The 22,656-nt window shown below is 39.0% G+C and overlaps 2 protein-coding genes across 4 annotated transcripts in view; one reads left to right on the forward strand and one right to left on the reverse strand.

The window, feature by feature from the left end:
* The window catches only part of LOC127987699 (NACHT, LRR and PYD domains-containing protein 12-like), a 93,394-nt gene that overhangs the window by 55,823 nt on the left and 14,915 nt on the right, over positions 1 to 22,656 (forward strand). The window contains exons 1-7 of one of the 2 annotated variants that reach the window (XM_052590058.1): positions 1,446 to 1,584; positions 17,187 to 17,293; positions 17,699 to 17,791; positions 18,145 to 18,249; positions 18,443 to 18,527; positions 18,788 to 18,983; positions 19,076 to 20,954. The exons of the other annotated variant lie outside the window; for it this stretch is intronic. Coding sequence (XP_052446018.1) covers positions 17,271 to 17,293; positions 17,699 to 17,791; positions 18,145 to 18,249; positions 18,443 to 18,527; positions 18,788 to 18,983; positions 19,076 to 20,954 — 2,381 coding nt within the window. The 5' untranslated portion in view covers positions 1,446 to 1,584; positions 17,187 to 17,270. Of the gene's footprint in view, positions 1 to 1,445; positions 1,585 to 17,186; positions 17,294 to 17,698; positions 17,792 to 18,144; positions 18,250 to 18,442; positions 18,528 to 18,787; positions 18,984 to 19,075; positions 20,955 to 22,656 lie in introns of those variants that run through there. 2 annotated transcript variants of the gene reach the window in all.
* On the reverse strand, positions 1,573 to 11,236 carry LOC127987697 (uncharacterized). 2 transcript variants are annotated; one of them, XR_008161328.1, is made up of 2 exons: positions 9,286 to 11,236; positions 1,573 to 2,147 (listed from the first exon to the last, which is right to left on the reverse strand). XR_008161328.1 is itself a non-coding variant. In XM_052590056.1 (2 exons), exon 2 carries the CDS (start codon positions 8,631 to 8,633, stop codon positions 4,890 to 4,892), a length of 3,744 nt encoding a protein of 1,247 aa, XP_052446016.1. In that variant the 5' UTR covers positions 8,634 to 8,865; positions 9,286 to 9,802; the 3' UTR covers positions 4,870 to 4,889. The 2 variants fall into 2 exon arrangements, 1 of the variants encoding a protein (XP_052446016.1); XM_052590056.1 differs by lacking the exon at positions 1,573 to 2,147 and adding an exon at positions 4,870 to 8,865 and having other exon boundaries at positions 9,286 to 9,802.

A 22,656-nucleotide genomic window follows, 5' to 3' on the forward strand; every position in this document is an offset into this window, starting at 1 on the left:
AATGCATTACAGTAACATATTACTTTTTGCTGTAACGCAGTAGTGTAAGGCATTACTAATCAATTTTCAATAATATTTTACTTGGTACATGTTCATTAATGTTTGCGTTACAATGCACTTTTAGCCCAAAATTAAATTTTTCAAAGAAAAGAAGAAGAAGAAGAAAAAAAAAAAAAACTAAAGACCGCAAGACATTAATGAATCGAAATATGAAGCAAATAAGTCATATTTCCTGTTCGTGGTCAGTCAATAGCTGCTTGTGGTGTTTGTTTTGCATTTAAATAATTTTGTAATTTTGTCTTATTTCTTTCCTAGTAGCCTATAGTTTATAGTTTCAGTTCAAACCGTTAGAAGCTCTGACAGAAAGACTGCGTGTGAGGCTGACAGAGACTGAGAGACGTGTTTGAGATGTGCTGTTTTCTTAATGCATAACATTGCACAGGTATATTCTCCATCTGTAAATGTTAAAAAACCAATGGAAATATTTCCGTTTTGCTGTCAGAAGTGCATGAGCTTTTGCTTCAGCGATTCTCCACTAGTCGACGTAATATTGTAATGTAAGGAATTACTTTTAAATGACAGTAACAAGTGATATATAATGTATTACAGTTTGGAAGTAACTTGCACAACACTTAACATAGGCTTATAAAATGGAAAATAACCAGAGGTCAGCAACACTACAAGTAAGGCGAAATGTAAATAAGGACTGGTAATAAGATGAATATTCATATTTAATACTGTTAAGAAAACATTTTGATTGGAGCATGTAAATTACCAGTTTTGGGGTGGTAAGTACCTTTTTTTATGAACATGATTAAAAAAACGTTTCTAAAACACTAAAAGTGTAGTCAAAAAAGCAAACAAACAAAAACATTTGTATTAAATACGTTGCAAAATGTTCTTACATCTGTCACAAGACAGTCTTTGAAGCTGAGGTAGAAGATTGTATTTATTTTAAACTTAATTATTTTCTATAGTATGTGTTCAGTTATAATTCTGTGGCTGAAATCCATCAAAATGTTTGTCTTATCTGTAACAAGACACACTAAACAACTGGTTTTCAAATTCAAGTCAAAACTTTGCCAGCTTTATCTTAATTGTTGAAAAAAAAAGAACCATGTTAAGACCTGTTCACAACGTGGAAAAAAGTGTTGTGTTTGTTGGTAATTACGTCTTTTATCAAGCCTGATTGGGGTGAATGCGCGTCTCAAAGAAAAATGCAGATGATCAGTACCAACTAATTTTCTTTCAGTTTATTTTTGTGAATTTATTGTGTGTAGCTTCCATTTGAGAGACACCGATAGATAAGATTTAAAGAATGGAAAAAAAGGCTCTGAATCAGGAGTCGATATCATTCCCCTTAATGGAATCGATTCCTTTGGATTCGACTCTCGATTCCCAGCGCCCCAGAATTCCCCACCAACCCGTGTTATTTATGTGCAGATTGATGAGAACAGGTTGTCCCCACATTCCCACAGTCTCACATTTCCCAGCCCTGCAGCGAGGACACTGCGCAGACAGCAAGAGAGAAAGCGGAGCTCGTTGGATTTAATCCATTTTATGTCCTAGAAAACATTTGTACAGGTAGGCTATAACTTTAGCACATATACTATTTTTTACCTTGTTTTTATATATTTAATCAGATCTGATCCGTCTGAGAGATATTTTTAATTAATTGCTGACAAACTGGCGAGCACGACCAAAGGACAGAAAAATTAGCGTTTCAAATACCTAGAAATTCTCCTTTTAGTAAACAAGACTACAATTATGTTTTTAAAAAGGGGCTGTTGAAAACTAATGTTTCTTTAGGCTTTCCTTGTTTTGCTTCTGTTTTATGCTGTTGTTTTTGACCGTAATAAAGTTGGTTCGAGGTTTAACATTTGTCAGAGATCCAACCTCGAAAATCTTCAACAGTACTTTAACGAGTAAACACAATTACAAGAAACATACTGAAGGGAAGGTGTGCTGATTCTTAGGTATAATTCTTGGTCATCGCCATGGAGTGTCGGTAAGGACACGGAGACAGGAATTCCAGTTTGGTTACTTTAATATCCATCAAGTTTGCCGGTTACATTGGTATGTTGGCATTGCTCTATACAAACTTGTGCATGGTCATATGGATATAGGCATGAGTGTGTATTTGTGGTCTAAACAAAGGAAAGGAGAAATAAAATTACATAAATCAAGTGATTTAGAACAAACAAGATAACATTATCAAATGTAAACAATCAGTTTAGCATATAAACTTATAGAATGTAAACCTTAGAAACTAAGCAGCATATATAAACATATGGAGATATGCATTAAATGTACATTTGAAACATTAACCACACTTCTGAACTGATTACACATTCGAATTAGTTGGAAATATTGCACAATTACAATAATGATGTGAATATGAAGATTCTAAGTATACATATTTGGTTTACAGCGCTTATGTTTACATAAACAAATGATCTTGCAGAGCCGCGGGTCTTCCGCGCGATCGTCTAATCTTATACATAAACATCTCAACAAATGATCTTAATCAGCGTTAACAACACCATCCAAGATAAACAAACACTTACTTTTGGTCATGAACGCACACGACTTTGACAGGAATCAGGAGAAAACGACACAAACCATCTCTTTCTGACCATGCAAAACGAAGCTTAAAGGTTCTATTTTAACAGTCATCCGATAACACAGTGATTTGATTGGCTGTCCTGTTGCGTGATCAGTGCATGATAACTACGGTGGCCTGGATGCTTGTTAACCTGGATACCCAAGAGTGTCCAGCAGATGGTGCAGTTGACTTTACTTTTCTACAGCCGCCCCTACATTTGCTGTGCAAATGTAATTTCTAACCTCCTTGTTTAGTCTGTTGCAGGGTCATTATCTGGAATGGCGGGCAGTGTGATAAGACGAGACACTGGTCGATGGTAGTGCTTGTTTTTTACTTCAATTTCTGCAGAACGGACATTGCCATCTGATCCAGGGTATATGGTTACTACTTTGCCGACAGGCCAAAGAGCTCGGGGGAGTTGGTAGTCAATTATCATCACAACAGTCCCAGGTGTGAGGTTGCTGGAATCTCTCATCCATTTCTGCCGTGGTTGCAGGGTGGGCAAGTAATTCTTTATAAAACTTGTCCAAAATTGATCTGCCAATACTTGTGATTGCCGCCATCTTTTCCGACTAAGAATTTCGGATTCTGGGTAAATCACTTGTGGTAGTGATGCATCTGGCCGCCCCATCAACAGGTTATTTGGGGTCACTGGATCTGGATCCGCTACATCAGAAGAAACATAACCCAATGGCTTTGCATTGAGTATAGCCTCAACTTCTATAAGGAGTGTTCTGAGGACTTCCTCTGTAAGAGTTTGGGACCCGATGATGGTACGCATGGCAGTTTTAACAGAGTGGATTTCACGCTCCCACATACCTCCAAAATGTGGGGCATTTGGGGGATTGTATTGAAACTGAATCTTCTGTTTTGCTAACTGGGTTTGGAGGTCTGGGCTCATGGAACTGAAAGCTGTCTGTAGTTCCTTTTCACCTCCTCGAAAGTTGGTGCCCTGATCTGACAGGATTTCAAAAGGCGTTCCACGTCGAGCAACCATACGCCTAAGGGCCATCAGAAACGAGTCTGTATCCATGTTACTCAGTAAATCCAAGTGGACACAGCGGGTCGTCATACATTTAAAAATTATTCCCCACCTCTTTTCATTACTCCTTCCTCGCTTTACCAGGAATGGGCCGAAGCAATCTACACCTGTGGAGTAGAAAGCTGGTTTCATCAGGCGGAGTCTGGCGGGGGGAAGCTCTGCCATTTTTGGAATTTTAGGTTTAGCTCTCCACTTTTGGCACTCGACACAGGAATGCTGATGGCGCCGTATTGCTTGTCTCCCTCTGAGTATCCAGTAATATCTTCGCATTTCTGCAAAGACCCTTTCTGGACCAGGATGGCCGAGTTTAGTATCATACTGCTTTATAAGGAGGCGGGTAATAGGGTGTTTTGGGTCCAAGACTATGGGATGCAGAGTACTGTAACTCAGGTTGGTAGTTTGCCGCAGTCTTCCTCCTACACGGATGAGTGCAGTGGTTTTATCCAACTCTGGTGACAAAGTGAGCAGACGACTAGACAAAGGGATTGGCTTGCCAGTTGTTAGGGCCTGATATTCTGTAGGGAAACTGTCTAATTGGGCTTGCCTCAAAAGACTCGATTCAGACTGCTGGTACTCCAGTGCTCCTGGGTCACCCGTTTCCCCCACCAACCCCTGACTGGATCTGCAAGTAGCTTCCAGAAGTTCTTCAAAGGTCGAGAACTGGGTAGCATCTGGCAGTGATAATCCAGTACAAGTCAAAGTGAGGCCACAAAACTTTGGGTTACGAAGCTCGGTGGGGTCCTCATTCAGCCCAATGGCAGGACTTTCTGGCCATGTTGCGGGTGGTAGGTAGAGGAAGTCTGGCCCTTTATACCATCGATTGGGTTGGGATAATTCAAGCAAGGTTTTGCCACGTGTGATGTCATCTGCAACGTTGTTTCCTGAATCTACATAGCGCCAGCAGTAACCTTCTGTGAGTTCTTGTATCTCGCTTACTCTGGTTCCTACAAAAACTTTAAATCTGCAGGACTCTGATTTTAGCCAAGTGAGTACTGTTGTTGAGTCACTCCACAAGAATGTGTTCCTAATTTCCAATGATATCTCATTATGAAGTATCTTGGCTAACTGCGCTCCAGTGAGGGCGGCACAAAGTTCAAGCCTAGGCATTGATTGTTGCCTTTTTGGAGATACTCTTGATCTGGCATGGATAAATGCCAATTCCACTAGGCCTTGGTGTTCAGTACGAAGGTATGCTACTGATCCATAGGCTGTCTCAGAGGCGTCGCAGAAGATGTGAAGTTCTCATTCTGCCTCTGGGATATCCAGCATGGCTGACACATAACACCGAGGTATGGTGATCAGTGGTAGATGTTCTAGTTCTGCTTCCCATTTTTGCCAGGCTTTTAGCAGATCTGATGGAAGAAGGGGGTCATCCCATTCTCTTTCCTTCACCCACAGTTGTCGCACTAAGGTTTTAGCCCTGGTTGTGAAAGGTATTATGTAGCCTAAGGGGTCGTACTGGCTGGCGAGAACACGGTAGATATTTCTCATCGTTACCTCATGGTAGGATAGAGGACGATGGCGGTAATGGAGGGTGTCTACCACATAGCGCCAGTTTAATCCCAAGGTCATCTCTTGTGGATCTGACTGGCTGAGGGAAATCCACAACTCAGTGTTCTCTGACCTAGCCTCTTTGGGGAGACGGCTAACCACTGAGGCCTCATTGCTCGCCCACTGACAGATTTCAAACCCGCCTGAACCCAGTAGGGACCTTAACCCATTGATCAGCTCCTTGGCTTCTGTCAAGGATGCAGTACTCTGTAAACAGTTGTCAACATAAAAGCAGCGTTCAACTGACTGTTGTAGCTTATCACCAGGTTGGCAATGAGTAAAAACGTGTCGCTGTACTGCGAATGTCGCACAACAGGGGCTACAGGTTGTGCCAAATGGAAGAACCTGCCACTCGTACACATCAGGTGGGTTTTCTGGCTTTAGGTCTCGCCACAGGAACCTTAGGAGGGGTCTGTCTCTGGGGAGCAGGCGGACCTGATGGAACATTCCCTTTATGTCTCCACTAATGGCTACTCTATGTTCTCTGAAGCGGATCAGCACTCCAAGGAGAGAGGGGCCTAGAGTAGGTCCAGGTAACAGCTGCTTGTTTAGATTTTGACCATTGTAGGTGTACGAGCAGTTAAACACCACTCTATGTTTGCCATTGTGGGTGACAATATGGTGGGGTAGATACCATGATTCTGTAGATTGGGCTGCTTCTTCAGGTGATATCTTAGTGGCGTAACCATTTTTCTCCAATTTCTGGATCTCGTCTTTGTACTTGTTAGCTAATGTTAGGTCCTTTGCCAACCGACGTTCAGTGCTACGGAGATGGCACATAACAGCATCCTTTGGAGCATGTAACAGAGGCATAGTTTTAACTCTCAAAAGTGGAGTGGCGTATCGTTCAACTCCATCTACTTTTACTCGGACAGTATGTGTCTCCAGCATGTTCAGTGCTTCTCTGTCCTGTTGTGACCTTATTACCATCTTTTCACAGCGATAAGGCAGGATGTCCATCTGCCATAACCGTTCAACGTGATGAAACAGATCTACAGATGGGGAGCAGTTGGATGTGAACAGACAATGGGATACTGATAGTTGTTCCTGCAGATGTTTGGAAGGGCCTTGCAGGGTCCAGCCAAGGCGAGTTCTGACTGCAGCTGGACCCCCAGGTGGACCCAGTCGCACTGGTTCAATTGGGGTGATAAGCTCAGGGTGATCTGAACCAATAAGAAGAAGTGGGCAAGCTTTCACCAGAGGTGGTACAGGAATCCCTCTCAGGTGTCTGTACCTTTCCTGCAGGGTACTCACAGGGTAGGTGTATTCTGCTAAACCAAACTGATCAGCTGTGAAGGCCCCCTGAATGCTGAACCTTTTCTTAGGGTCAGTTGGAGTGGATAAGCTGAAGTTTATGGAAGTGCCATGCAATGTCCTGATGTCTTGGTGTACTGTCCGTAAATTCAGTTGCTCAGGTTTGCCTTTTAATCCTAGATGCTGTGCAGCTGTGTCAAGCAGAATGGTGCGCTCTGAACCGTCATCAAGTACAGCAAATGTGTCCAAAGCTTTCTGTTGATGATGTATGGTAACCTTTACAACTTTCAGGAACACCTTGCCACCACAACGAGGTTGGTCTAAGTAAAGAGTCTCTGTGGTGGAGTTGTACAGACTATTGTTCTCACTGGTAACCTCACCTTTCCTTTGGTTGATGTCGTGGAGTATGGAGAGGTGTTTGGCTTGGCAAAGATGGCACGGCCTCTTTAGGTCACAGTCCTTGGCCATGTGGGAGCGTGCACATTTCCAGCATCGTTTATTGTCTTTGATCCATCCAACCATTTGCTCCTTAGTTAATGTTGTGAATACGGTACACTGGCTGAGGTAATGTTCTGCACAACAGTATGGACAGACGGCTTTGCGCATGGTAGGTAATTTGGGATGAACTGCTTTGGATTCAGGTAATGGTTCTGTGGCCTGTCTTTGTTCTACACCATGCAATATGGTCGTTTGTTTGCTATATCCCCGAATCACTGCCCTTTGATCTCGTTTTATGGTTTTTGTCTCATCAGTTGGGTCAAATTCCATACAGTTGGCTTCTAGCTGTAGCCAATCTGCAAACTCGAGGAGGGAGAACTTGGTCTTATCTGGGTTTCTTTTGAGGTGATGTCTCCTAAATTGGGTTTGTTGTGAACGAGGAAGACGGTTCAGAAGGCGTTTCACATTTGATCCACTGTGCAGTTCTTCAATCCCCTCCTCCTTCAAGGCTTTGAGCATACCGACTATGGCTTGGACTCTAAGGGAAAAGCTGTCAAATGCCCGCTCATCACCAGCATGAAGAGGTGGCAGATTCTCCAAAGTCTCTATTTCCCTTAGCACAAACTGGTAGGGCCGGCCATACCTTCTGTCAAGTGCTTGTAGAGCATTAGTATACGGTGTAACTGACTCTGCATGTGCTAGCACCAGTCTGTGTGCATTAGGTACCTTTACATGTTTAAGCAGGATGGAGTATTTGTAATGGTCTGGTAGTTGGGGGTGAAGCAGGTTGTCTAGGGCAATCCTAAGTTCCACATACTGGGCTCTGTCTTCTTTAATGAAATCTGGGAAGGTAGGGCCCTCTACTGTTGGAGGCCAGTATGATGAGGGATGGGGAATGTAGGGCACTGCATCAGCTCTAAGATGAGATGTTGTAACTGGGTACGAAATTCTTGACATTGGCTCAGTCTCTGGAGCAAACTGACTTTGCACTGGGAAAGCTTCAGAAGGTGGTGGTACTTGATAGTATGGGAGCTGGGTGGTTTGTCTCGGTCTCTGGTCTGGGAGAGGAGGTAATGGTTTCATCCAGGGTTCTGCACTGGCATGTACATGTGTTCTTATCGGATCTGCTGAGGGGCTGCAGCATGGTGAGGCATAATGGTGTGTTGACAGACTGGTCTCTCTGCTCATTGGGGGTGGTGACTGGAAATTAGTGTCTCTGATTTGGGTTCTCCTCAGCATTTGAGACAGCTCCTCAACGAAAGGGGGTTGGGTGGTTTGGGTTTTCCCAGGCTGTAGCCAAGGATGACGATCTGGAGTTACAACATCAAGACTGGCATCGGATTTTGGTCCTCCCTTTTCCACTGATTTCAGGATCTGGGTTCTAGGTGTCTGATGCCGAGATGATGCTTGTGAGGAGTGAGCAGATGTTTGAGGAGTACTGTGTAGCAGGACTTTTTCCAAGAGTTCTGTTTGGCGTCTAGCAGTCTCGCTCTGTTGCCTTGTAATTTCCATTATCTGCACCATGAAATCTTCTGATGCCCCAGCTGTTCCAAACAGGTGGTGAGAGGAGATGGGGGTTGAAGTCACCATTACCTTCTGTTTAGGTTTAACAGTCTGTCCTGATGGGTTCCCAGTATAGTTGACCACATAGTTGTCTAGGAAGGCAGGCCTCTGGATTGTTCTGCGTGGGCGCTGGGATGAGGCAGGAGCAGATTTAGATATTTCAGACTCTGGAGTTGCCATGGTAACGACCCGGATCCGGCTCGAAGGACCAAATTTGAAGGGAAGGTGTGCTGATTCTTAGGTATAATTCTTGGTCATCGCCATGGAGTGTCGGTAAGGACACGGAGACAGGAATTCCAGTTTGGTTACTTTAATATCCATCAAGTTTGCCGGTTACATTGGTATGTTGGCATTGCTCTATACAAACTTGTGCATGGTCATATGGATATAGGCATGAGTGTGTATTTGTGGTCTAAACAAAGGAAAGGAGAAATAAAATTACATAAATCAAGTGATTTAGAACAAACAAGATAACATTATCAAATGTAAACAATCAGTTTAGCATATAAACTTATAGAATGTAAACCTTAGAAACTAAGCAGCATATGTAAACATATGGAGATATGCATTAAATGTACATTTGAAACATTAACCACACTTCTGAACTGATTACACATTCGAATTAGTTGGAACTATTGCACAATCACAATAATGATGTGAATATGAAGATTCTAAGTATACATATTTGGTTTACAGCGCTTATGTTTACATAAACAAATGATCTTACAGAGCCGCGGGTCTTCCGCGCGATCGTCTAATCTTATACATAAACATCTCAACAAATGATCTTAATCAGCGTTAACAACACCATCCAAGATAAACAAACACTTACTTTTGGTCATTAACGCACACGACTTTGACAGGAATCAGGAGAAAACGACACAAACCATCTCTTTCTGACCATGCAAAACGAAGCTTAAAGGTTCTATTTTAACAGTCATCCGATAACACAGTGATTTGATTGGCTGTCCTGTTGCGTGATCAGTGCATGATAACTACGGTGGCCTGGATGCTTGTTAACCTGGATACCCAAGAGTGTCCAGCAGATGGTGCAGTTGACTTTACTTTTCTACACATACTGTGTTATAACTGTTTTTAAATGTAGAATATATCGCAATGTTTCATTTGTTTTAATCTACCATAAAGTATTAAAACTGATAGACCTCTTAATGTAAAAGTGCAGGATAGGGGCCGTCTCCAAAGTGCAAAACCAAGAGCAAAAAGCACATTTATTCCATGTAAATACTTCACTTGTGAAATGTATAAAAAAATATATCCGTTCTAAGTGGTCTGTCTTATTACTGGTCCACACAAGAAAATGTAGATGTCGGTTTTACTTTTGTTCACAGAACTAAAGCACAGCATAAGCTTTTGGAAATGGAACAATTGAGAAAAGGCTTGCAAAGTATTACAAAGATTGTGCAGTTTACCGCCCCCTAGAACAAGATATTGCACTTTTCTTGACCTAGTTTGACATTCCAAAGTTTAAATAAATTAATTCACAAGGCACACAGTTTGGTATGTAAAACTTCAAAGGTTTTGTCTTGTTATTTGTTCAGAGAACAATATTTACAGCCATATTTTACTAGCATATGTAAATCAGGATGACTGCTATTGAAGATGAATCAGTTCAATTCAAGTTTATTTGTATAGCGCTTTTTACGATACACAAGTACATTACAGAACAACTTTACAGAAAATGAAGTTTCTACAATATTTAGTAGTAGCTTATAATTGGTGACTGTCAGTTTGTGCGCGTATTACAGGATTTTTCAGAAAAATTAATACAAGACTGTAATAATAAAACTTCCTATTCATCGGAAAGAAGGAGGGGGAACCGGCGCACAATCAAACAGAAACTTTAATTATCACAAAATAAACAAAACAGCGCATCATCCCCTCACAGACGACTGATGCATGCAAATAAAAAGCAAAACATAAACTAAAATCCCAGGCCTGGTCCTCTCTCGTCCCTTTATATCCTTCCATCTCCTACGTGGGATTCAAGACCGGCGGTGGGTAGCAGGTGTCGCTGATTTCCCAATCATTCCGCCGTCCTCACTCCTTGTTCCCACGTCCCTCGGCCCCGCCCCACTCGCCAGAAAGACATAGTCAGTCAGACGATGAACATTATTAACAGCAATTATTATATGATGCAGTCATATAACCTTAGGGAGCATCATGGATTGTAGTGTGGTATAAGGATAGTTAGGTACACAGGAGCTAAACCATTAAGGGGCCTTACAGGTAAGTAATGATAATTTGTAATTGATACGAAACTTAATAGGTAGCCAGTAGTGCTGGGCGGTTTGACCAAAAATGTATATCACATTTTTTTTTTCAAAATTATACCAGTTTTCTGGTTTATGAGTTTTTATTTTATTTTATTTTATTTTTTAATGCATAATCAGGTGTACAATGCATTTTCTGCTGGTTGATATTCCAAGATGTGCTTGCGGCTAAGGTGCTGGAGCAAATTGCTCGTGTTGCTGCCTTTGGCGACAATTTTAGCCCTACATCACTTGCATAAAATGGATGTTTGGTCGACGTCGGATTTTGGAAACCAAAAAACCTCCAAACAACAGACCAGGCTCCTCTTTTTGGCTGGAACGCCTGTTTCACACATAATCTGCCTGCAGTGCATATGCAGTCCACGGCACGGACTCATTGTGCTTTCACACAGGACGTGTTTGCAGTCCGCTACTGATCCGCATCGGTTTAGTCCACAATCACAACATTTGTTCATTGTTTTGATTTCATATCATGTAAAAAAAAGATATATATATATATATATATATATATATATATATTTTTTTTTTTTTTTTTTTTTTTTTTTTCAGCATTGTAAGTCTTTTGGCACAGAACAGGAACAATCTTTCATATTTTGTTCATACATGTTTACCCTCACCACGCCTCGCAGTCGCAGCTTAGAAGTGCAATATTGTAAAGGGTCAGTTTGAAACGGTGTTGCGCGGCTGCAGCGCAGCATAACATTCGTTCCGAACGGTATGACCAGTTATGCCGCTGGTATGGCGGTGTATTAAAAATTAACATTGTAACGAAAATATACACCAGTTTTTGGTATGAACCGGTTTACCACCCAGCACTAGTAGCCAGTTCAGAGACTGTAAAATTGCGGTAATATGATCATATTTTGTTGACCTGGTAAGGACTCTAGCTGCTGCATTTTGTACTACCTGTAGCTTATTTATTAAAGATGCAGGACGACCACCTAGAAGTGCATTACAATAGTCCAGTCTAGAGATCATGAATGCATGAACTAGCTTTTCTGCATCAGAAACAGACAACATGTTTCATAGCTTGGCAATGTTTCTAAGATGGAAGAATGCAGTTTTTGTAACATGGGAAATGTTTTGTAACATGGGAAATTTCAAAAGACAAGTTGCTGTCTAATATAACACCCAGATTTTTGACTGTAGAGGAAGTAACCGTACATGCATTTAGTTGCAGATTGTAATCTACAAGATTCTGTGTACTGTTTTTTGGTCCAATAATTAATATCTCTGTCTTATCCGAATTTAATAGGAGAAAATTATTGGTCATCCAATCTTTTACATTTTTAACACACTCTGTTAGCTTAGATAATTGAGAGGTTTCATGTGGTCTCGTTGAGATATATAGCTGAGTATCATCAGCTTAACAGTGGAAATTAATCCCTTATTTTCTAATAATATTACCAAAGTGGCAACATGTATATTGAAAATAGAAGGGGACCTAGGGCGGATCCTTGTGGCACTCCATATTTTACTGGTGATAAATGAGATGAATCCCCATTTAAATAAACTAAATGGTTGCGATCGGACAGGTAGGATCTAACCCATCTTAAAGCCTGCCCTTGAATACCTGTATAGTTTTGTAATCGATCTATGAGTATGTCATGATCTATGGTGTCGAACGCAGCACTAAGATCAAGTAAAACTAGAAATGAGATGCAGCCTTGATCTGACGCAAGGAGCAGGTAATTTGTAATTTTAACAAGTGCAGTTTCTGTGCTATGGTGGGGCCTGAAACCTGACTGAAATTCTTCATACAGATCATTTTTTTTGTGCAGGAAGGTGCTCAATTGGGCAGACACAACTTTTTCTAAAATTTCAGACATAAATGGAAGATTTGAAATAGGGATATAATTTGCCAGTACACTAGGATCTAGTTTTGGTTTCTTAATAAGAGGCTTAATAACCACCAGCTTAAATGGTTTTGGGACGTGACCTAAAGATAACGACGAGTTAATGATATTGAGAAGCGGTTCTTCGGCTACAGGAAACAACTCTTTCAGTAATTTAGTGGGTACAGGATCTAATAAACATGTTGTTGGTTTAGATACAGTGATAAGTTTATTTAGCTCTTCCTGTCCTATGGTTGTAAAGCACTGAAGAAGAAGAAGTTTATTCACATACACATACATATATTCATATGCACTTAAGATAATCATGCATGTGAACTGGTCCCCAAAGAAGCTACCTTAAGCTTATACTAGGGGGCCATGACAAGCCAGGCAAAAAGAAAAATGAGGATGAAAAAATGAAAAAAAATGTGTGGCCAACATATAATACATTTCATACATCACATTCATACAACAAAAGGAAGGAGATCCCATTTAACAGATACAGTTTTGTTTAACAGTTTACCTGACTGCAGTTTATCTTTGGGTGCGATGGATGAAACTGAAGTGTTAGACGCTGTAGAATTTACATTTGTTATTGTATTTCTAATGTTATCTATTTTATCAGTGAAGAAATTCAAGTCATTACTATTTAACGTTGGTGGAATATTTGAATCAGGTGGCGTCTGGTAATTTGTTAATTTAGCCACTGTGATAAATAAAAACCTTGGATTGTTTTGGTTATTTTCTATGAGTTTGTGGATATGCTCTGCTCTAGCAGTTTTTAGAGCCTGTCTATAGCTGGACATACTGTTTTCCATGCAAATCTAAACTTCCAAGTAAGTTTTTCTCCATTTGCGTTCAAGACTGCGAGTTACTTTCTTGAGAGAGTGAGTATTACTGTTATACCATGGCACAGTACATTTTTCTCTAACCTTTTTCAATTTGATGGGGGAAACAGCTTCTAATGTATTAGAGAAAATAGTCCCCATGTTGCCAGTCATTTCGTCTAATTCATATGTAATTTTGGGTACAAATAGCAGTTCATATAAATCAGGCAGGCTTTTTTTATTTGCGAATCTGTCTTTGGTGACTGGAACAATAGTTCTGCCCAGATGGTATCGCTGAGACATATAGTTAATATCAGTTATACGCAGCATGCACGATACAAGGAAATGGTCTGTAATATCATCACATTGAGGTACAATATCTATAGCAGTAAGATCGATTCCATGCGATATAATTAAATCTAGTGTATGATTAAAAAAATGATTTATTAGGTCAGTAAACGCAAGTCCTAATGTATCATTTTTATTATCAACGTGAATATTAAAATCTCCCATGATTAGCACCTTATCAATTGTAACCAGAAGGTCTGAGAGGAAATCTGCAAATTCTTTTAGGAATTCTGTATATGGCCCTGGTGGTCTATACACAGTAGCCAGAGCAAGAGATACATTAGATTTCTTTTGCATGTCTGACAGTGTAACATTAAGCAGAAGTATTTCAAAAGAGTTAAACCTGTATCCTGTTCTCTGGGTAACATTGAGAATATCACTATATATTGTTGCAACACCACGGCCATGACCAGTCTGACGTGAATCATGCTTATAACAGTAGTTTGGTGGAGTAGACTCATTTAGACCAAAATAATCATTTGGTTTTAGACAGGTTTCAGTCAAGCAGAGTATATCAAAACTTTTATCTGTGATCATTTCATTTACAATAACTGCTTTGGGTGTGAGTGATCTGATATTTATGAGCCCAAACTTACATTTTTTTTTTTTCATTTACTTTACTTTTTTCTTGTTTAATCACGATAAGATTTTTTCTAGATCCTACATTACATTTATATTTTGACCTCACTATTCGGTGAACAGACACAGTCTTAATAGATTCATTTTTAAAACATACAGTATTCCATCTCATCTTCAAAGGGTGTGTCTTGTTACTGGTTCACAGACAAACATTTATATGTTGGTTTTATTCACAAAACTAGAACACAGCACATGACATTGAAATGTCAACAAATACCTCAATCAATGTAAAGTAAATACACTCTTCTATCTTAACTTCAATGGGTGTTTCTTGTAATTGGTTCCTAAACAAACATGTAGATTTTGGTTTTATTCACAGAACTATGAGACAACACATGATATTGAAATAATAAAAAAATACATCAATTAATTTCCTATAAATGTACTCTTCTATCTCAATTTCTAAGGATGTGTCTTGAAACCTAAAAGAACATTTCCATGTTGATAACCTCAACAAAGCAGCATTTATTAAGCATAGAAATCAGAGCGTTCTCTTTTATTATTTATAATTAGGCCTATATCATTTTACATTTAATGACACATTCAATCTAAATTGTGGAAGCTTAAATAATAAAATACTTCTAAAAAAGAAACACAAATGTTAATAATAATGTGAGTATAAGACATTAAAGGAATAGTTAACCCAAAAAATTTCTCATATCATTTCAAACTAGGGATTGAAAATATTGATTAATTCCATAATCGATTGTCGTTTAATCGTTAAAGCTGCAGTAGGTAACTTTTGTAAAAAAATATTTTTTACATATTTGTTAAACCTGTCATTATGTCCTGACAGTAGAATATGAGACAGATAATCTGTGAACAAATCAAGCTCCTCTGGCTCCTCCCAGTGGTCCTATTGCCATTTGCAGTTACGGACCGCTCCCGGTAAGAAACAACCAATCAGAGATGCGGTCTGTAACTTTGTGTTCAAAATGTAGAAAAATTTATATAATAAGCGAGTACACCATGAATCCATTTTCCAAACCGTGTTTTTAGCTTGTCCTGAATCACTAGGGTGCACCTATAATAAGTGTTTATATTCGGACTATTTTAGATTGCTTCGGGGGTACCGCGGCGGAGTAACCCAGTACCTTTGTGATTCTTCATAGACATAAACAGAGAGAAGTAGTTCCGGCTACGATGTTCTTCCGCAAGACGCAAGCAGTTCTGTTTATTAACCGCTAGAGCGTCAAAAGTTACCTACCGCATCTTTAACCATAATGCTGCAAAATGCTTCTATTGCAGGCAAGCAGTCACTGGCATGACAGGATGTGTAAAAGCCACACACAAACACACAGCGCTTTTGCCGGGGTTTTAGTCTGAATAAAATGCTAGTAGCAGGATTATAAAATGAATTGATGTGATTATGATAATTTCATAAAATGAAGAGAGCGTGCCATACGTTTGAGATCAATTTACTTTGTTGACTTTCCTATCCCTCACGGAGACCGCTGAACACGCCTCTTTAAATGGTTTGGTGGTGTTCGTTGTTGTATTTTAAAACACAATTGCAATGTTTTCAACTGACATTGTGGCATTTGAAATAAAATTATCCCAAACGTAACTGTGGTGTGTGTGTGACAGTGCTGAATAATCGATAATAATAACCAATAATCGATTAATCGTTTGCATCCCTATTCCAAACCTGTATGAGTTGCTTCCTTATTTTGAACATATAAGAAGATCTTTTGAAGATTGCTGGAAATGAAACAGTTGGTAGTTTTTTTTTTTCCTACTATGGAAGTCAGTGGGAACCAGTCTCAATTTTCTCTATTCCTCCCTGGATATTCCCCTTGCCAACTGTTGACCTTAGTAAACAACAGGAAATTATAGAAAATTCCAGTCAACTTCTGATATGGTATATAGTCCAAAAGTATTTTGAGAAAAATTTCCCAGAATCAGTGTTTTTATTTACAGATGGATCCAAGGATCCTGACACAGAAAATTCAGGTGCAGATGTATATATTACAATGTGTGATTTATATATTAAGAGAAGAGTAACCAATCATGTGTCAGTATATGTGACAGAGCTATTGGTGATATTGCTGGCCCTACAGTAGATAGAAGATATGGAAGTAAATCAATTACTCTGTCATTGCATCTGATTGCATCATTCAGCACTTGAAAGTATAAGATCTGGCAGGTCATCTGTTAGGATGGATATTATCAATGAAATATTCTGCAGGATGTATGAAATTAAAGTTGAGGGCTCATCTAAACAATTCATTTTAGTTCCTGCTCATGTTGGTGTCACAGCCATACCATCTACACCTGAATCGGACACTTACGCCACGCCCACTCGTTCCCAATCACCAGAATTCTGAACACCTGTGCATCATCACCAGTGCAACATATAAAGCCCTCCATCACCATCACCCATTGTCTGGTCTTGCACCGATCTCCTCACACTTACCTGAACGCCATTCGTCTGACCTACCTGATCTGCTGAACCCTCTTCGTCTTCATCTGTATTCCTGTTCCCTTCGTCTGAGTCGCCATCTGTATCACCATCACCTAAAGGAAAGTTGTGTTATCACGGTGTCATCTACGTGTCAAGAGATTATCATTCTGTGTTTACTTCGTGTCAAGATTCACCTGTGTCTGAAACCTCTGATTTACAGTAAACACCATTGCACTGAATCGTCTGTGTCCTCGCCTGTGTCTGATAGTTGGTGTGGAGGGAATAAGACCAGTGCATTTGTTTGTAACTCTATTTTATATAGTGTGTTTTTGTTGCTGCTGCTGCTAACTGAACATATTTCTTGATCTCATTAACCTCATCATCTCCAGGTCACACTGAACAGCAGATTGTTGTCTCAAGCCAGTGCTGATCAATGACAGTTTAGCTGCAGTCTGTCAGAGAAGAGAGGAAAGATGAGTCTCTCACAGAAACAGAGGTAAGACTGAGTCTGTTTTCAGACAATCATTTTAAACACTGCTGCACTTTCAGAGGATTGCTGTAAAAAAAAAAACAGCCTTAACAAACTCTGTTTTATATTTACAAATTATTTGCAGAACTTCAGAGCTTCATAACTTCCTAATTAAAAAATAAATGAATACATAAAAATATTTAAAAAAGTAGCCAGTAGATGATAAATATCTGAGAACTGGAAATCAAAATAGTAATTTTACAATCACTCTTCAGCACTGGATATGTACTTTGTAAATTACTTCACATAATCTAGGACCTAAAAACCAAAATCACTAATATTTCAGACATTAAAAATGACTCTTAATTTAAAGGGTCAGATGATGCTTTTTATTGCTGTAGAAAAGTTTCTCTTCTCTCTTTGTGTCATTAGTGTAAGATCAGGATCACATGTGTCTGTGAAGAGTGACTGGTCAAAGGATGGTAACATGCCGAACTTCAGTGAGAAAAAAACATCTATCAAAAGGTATTTATTATCTTTTGACATTTATAAAGTTGTGTTGGCTTCTTTCTCTACTAAGAAGCTTGTGATAGGAATGAATGAAATAAAACAATAAATGACTGATTTCCTCTTTTATTGAGCTCAGTCTGGAGCTTCTTTCCAGTAACACAATCACACAAGCAGACACAAGGAGGTATAAATTAACCATGAAAATAGTTCATGCAGCCAAACATGAATAAGTCTTTCCATCTATCCATAGTCATAGATGAACAAATGCATGTCTATACTGTGCTTCATTACCATCCTCAACAGTGAAGCTCTTTAAATGAGACTGAAGGAGCTCCTGTAGTAAAGTGGTTTGTTCTTTGTGTAATTAGTGTAAGATCAGACTCACATGTGTCCAGCTCTGTGTCTGTGAAGAGTGACCGGTCAAAGGATGACGGACCAAACTTCAGTGAAGAAACAACATCACGAACCAAACAGTATTTGATGTTTCTTAGTTTTGTTTACACACAGACTGTGTCAGAAAGTGTGTCAGTGAATAATTATCATAAAAATACTTCTAGTCCATGAATTGATCACTTATTTATTCTCTTTGCTAAAATGTTTAAAATATTCTTTGGTCATTTGTTTTCCCTAAACAGCAGTATTTTGATTTGTTTTATTTACTATCAGGCTTCAGTGTGAAACATTAGATCCAGATTTACAGTCTCACAGGAAACACAAGAATTTTACAGACAGTCTCCTGCAGATCTTCCAGGTAATGAAACGCATTTACAAGAATATTTAATAATTATAATAAACAAAGATGTTATTGAATAAGAGTGTGACAGAACTTTTATTTCTTTTTCTTTTAAAGAACCCATGGAGTAAGAATGAGAACCCATTTTTATTAATATTTACAGCTAATTAGTGTTTGTCTTGATTTTTGATGGATTTTTTTTTTATTACTGAATACATAATTTTGATCAATATAGCTGAAGATATTTTTCTGTCATTTACTCTATTCTTTCTTTGTAGGATCTTGAGAGCAAAATAAACATGTTTCTGAAGAAAGAACTGGAAAAGTTTAAGAAAATATTACAAAAAGAGAACTTACAATACTTTGTGAAGGACTTTAATGAGAACCGATGCAGTATGAAAGAAGCAGCTCTTGATCTCACGCTCTACTTCCTGAGAGAGATGAAGCAAGATGAAGCTGCTGATGCTCTAGAAGGTAAGAGACTCATGATCGTCTGTCAGATTGTCACTTATAAATGTAGAGAGAAAATAAGATTAAACAATATCTGTATTTTTGTTTCTGTTTAGATGAACTGGTCTTCATTCATCAGCTAAAGTGTAGCCTAAAGAATAAGTATCAATGTGTGTCTGAAGGAATTGCAAAGCAAGGTGACTCTACACTTCTGAAGAACATCTACACAGATCTCTATATCACTCAGGGTTGTAGTGAACAGGTCAATACTGAACATGAGGTGAGACAGATTGAAGTTACTTCCAGATGTCATGAATCACAGGAGATACAGGTTGAGTGCAAACATTTGTTTGAAGCACCTGAACAAGACAAGCAGATCAGAACTGTACTGACAAAAGGAGTTGCTGGCATCGGAAAATCAGTCTCTGTGCAGAAGTTTGTTCTGGATTGGGCCGAAGGAAAAGAAAATCAAGATATCAGCTTCATATTTCCTCTTCCATTTAGAGAGATGAACTTAAAGGAGAAAGAAAAACTAAGTTTGATGGACCTTATAACTCAGTTTTTCCCAGAGACAAAAGGACTGAAGCTTACAAGAATAAATCAGTTCAAAGTCTTGTTCATTCTTGATGGATTGGATGAATGTCGTCTTCCTGTAAACTTTAAGGATAATGAGACGTGGTCTGATGTTTCATCACCAGCCTCTCTGGATGTTCTCCTGACGAACCTCATCAAGGGAAATCTGCTTCCTTCTGCTCTCATCTGGATCACCAGCAGACCAGCAGCTGCCAGTAAGATTCCTCCTGACTGTATCGACCGGCTGACAGAGATACGAGGATTCAATGATGCACAAAAGGAGGAGTACTTCAGAAAAAGATTCACAGATGAGAATCAGGCCAAAGAAATCATTGATCGTGTTAAACAATCAAAGAGTCTCTTTATCATGTGCCACATCCCAGTCTTCTGCTGGATTTCAGCCACTGTTCTCCAGAACATTTTAGAGGAGAAAAGATATAATTTTGTGAAAAACAATCAGGCTGATGATGCCTCCAGAACACTGCAGGAGTCAAATACTGAAGACACTCCTAAGACTCTGACACAAATGTACACACACTTCCTCAGATTTCAGATCCAGCAGAGCAGACGAAAGTATGATGGAGAACATACACCAGATGTTTCCTGGGATAAAGATGCCATCTTTTCACTGGGGAAACTGGCATTTGATCAGCTGGAAAGAAACAATGTGATCTTCTATGACACAGATCTGGAAGCCTGTGGTATTGACGTCTATAAGGCATCAGTGTACTCAGGCATGTGTACCCAGATCTTTAAGGAGGAAACAGGGATCACTCTTGGTACCATGTACTGCTTCGTTCACTTGAGCATTCAAGAGTTTATTGCAGCCCTTTATGCACATCTGTTTCTAGACATCAAAAATAAATTTGTGTTTGATAAAGACTCTACAAAACAGGAAAATAAAAATGGCAGTGTTTTTTTGGACCATTTCCTTCACTTCCTTCTCGGACAATCCAAAAAAACCATGATTGATTTGCTCAAGACTGCAGTGGACAAGGCACTAGAGAGTGAAAATGGACACCTGGATCTTTTTCTTCGTTTCCTCCTTGGTTTGTCACTCCAGTCCAATCAGAGACTCTTACAGGGTCTGTTGACACATGAAGACAATGAGCAGAGCAAAAAGGAAATAGTTCAGTACATCAAGCAGAAATTAGAGTCTAATCTGTCTCCAGAGAGATCCATCAATCTGTTCTACTGTCTGAATGAACTGAACGACCAAACTCTGGTGAAAGACATTCAGACCCACCTTAGCAAAGGAAGTCTCTCATCTGCTGATCTTTCACCTGCCCAGTGGTCTGCTTTGGTCTTTGTGTTGTTGACATCAGAGGAGGAGCTGGAGGAGTTTGAGCTTCAGAAATTCAAGAAATCAGACGAGTGTCTCATTAGATTATCAGCAGTCATCAAAACCTGCAAAAGAGCTCTGTAAGTTATTTAATATATCTTGTCATGTTTTGTTCTCATCTTAAAATTACATTAATCTACACTGACACATAGCAGGCTTGGACACCGCTGATTTAGTGAGTGAGTGACATGACATACAGCCAAGTATGGTGACCCATACTCAGAATCCGTGCTCTTCATTTAACCCATCCAAAGTGCGCACACACACACACACACACACACACACACACACACTTTTATTATTTAATAATATTACTATTATTATATGTAGCTTTTTTGCTCACATTTTTGGTCTGTTTTCTCTTTGATAATTTGCGGATGCCGAAAATTCAGTGCATACCTACTTACATACCCTCCTTGTTTACAAATCCGAAGCAAGTCCATACATCCGCATTTAAATGCAGAAGGGGCTTTCCTGATAACTTTCTGCAATGGCGTTATCTTTTTTTTACTAACTTGCTGCATGCTAAAGGCGACCCAGCTGACCTAGATTGTCTAGAAATTGATTTTATTATTCTACCAAATAGTATACTAAAAGATTGATACTTGGCATCCGTGTATCAATACAGTATTGCCGTGGAAAATATTGCGATACAATACTTAATTGTAGTACACTATCGTTTATTGATGTTAACCTAATGCTGCGTTCCAGACAGACAACTGTATATCCAAGTTGTCTGTCTGGAACGCAGCATTAGGTAAACATCAATAAACGATAGTGTACTACAATTAAGTATTGTATCGCAATATTTTCCACGGCAATACTGTATTGATTAATTATAACACAATACAATATTGTATTATATTATAGTCTTTAATATTATACTTTACATAATAATATATAACATACTTTATATATTTATATATTATGTTAGGTAAAAAAAAAATGTTAAGCCTAAATGCACTGTAAGTCGCTTTGAAAGCTGTAGTGTGGAGTCAGACACGCTAGGATGCAACTGCAGTAGAGCTGAAACAACTAATCGATTAAAATCGATTATTAAAATAGTTGTCAACTAATTTAGTCATCGATTAGTTGCTAAATAACATTTATTTGCCGTAAGTGGCTCATTTCGTGTATATTTTAAATCTGCGGTGACCAAAGTGTGGCAGTAATGAGCCACCGGAGGTTTTGCTCAGCCAGTACAGCAGGAGAAGTAGCGAATAGCCAATAGCTGGCCTCGTTTTATGTCACGTGCTTCCTGAACAGTTCTCTGCAGCATTTAGCGAGATGGAGACAGACGGCAGTGGAGTAAGCTCAAGAAAGAAAAAGAAAAAAGCGGAAGATAAAACTAATCGAACGTAGTCATCCAAAGTGTGGGAGTACTTTACTTTGAGCCTTCAAAAAAAAAAAAAAAAAAGAGTAACCTGTAAACTTTGCACTACTGAATTGACTTATGTTCAGATTCTCCAGTACAATGTTGTTTGCAAATGTTTAGTCGTAAAAGCTGGTAACATTGCTTTTTAACAGTTAACATTTAAAGCTTTACAAACATGTTCTGTGATCAGTTTGTCATTTACCAGTTCATAATTCAGTCTTGCAGCCTAATTATGACTGAATGAAAGAGGTAAATGTTTAAATGTATTTGAAATGCACTTTTTCTTTTCTAAGTATTCACTGATTTTTTCCACACAGCAAGTTTTTTTTGTGTGTCCAATTTTTTTCATATTTTTTCAATACTTTTTTTCAGATTGATTTTACTTTAAAATGTGAGTTCCATTCAAG

This window comes from Carassius gibelio, chromosome B22 (genome assembly GCF_023724105.1).
Source record: "Carassius gibelio isolate Cgi1373 ecotype wild population from Czech Republic chromosome B22, carGib1.2-hapl.c, whole genome shotgun sequence".
Classification (NCBI taxonomy): Eukaryota; Metazoa; Chordata; class Actinopteri; order Cypriniformes; family Cyprinidae; genus Carassius; species Carassius gibelio.

Bases quoted from the DNA above. Each gene is read 5' to 3' on its own strand.
- LOC127987697 (XM_052590056.1), bottom strand. From the start codon at position 8,633: ATGGCAACTCCAGAGTCTGAAATATCTAAATCTGCTCCTGCCTCATCC.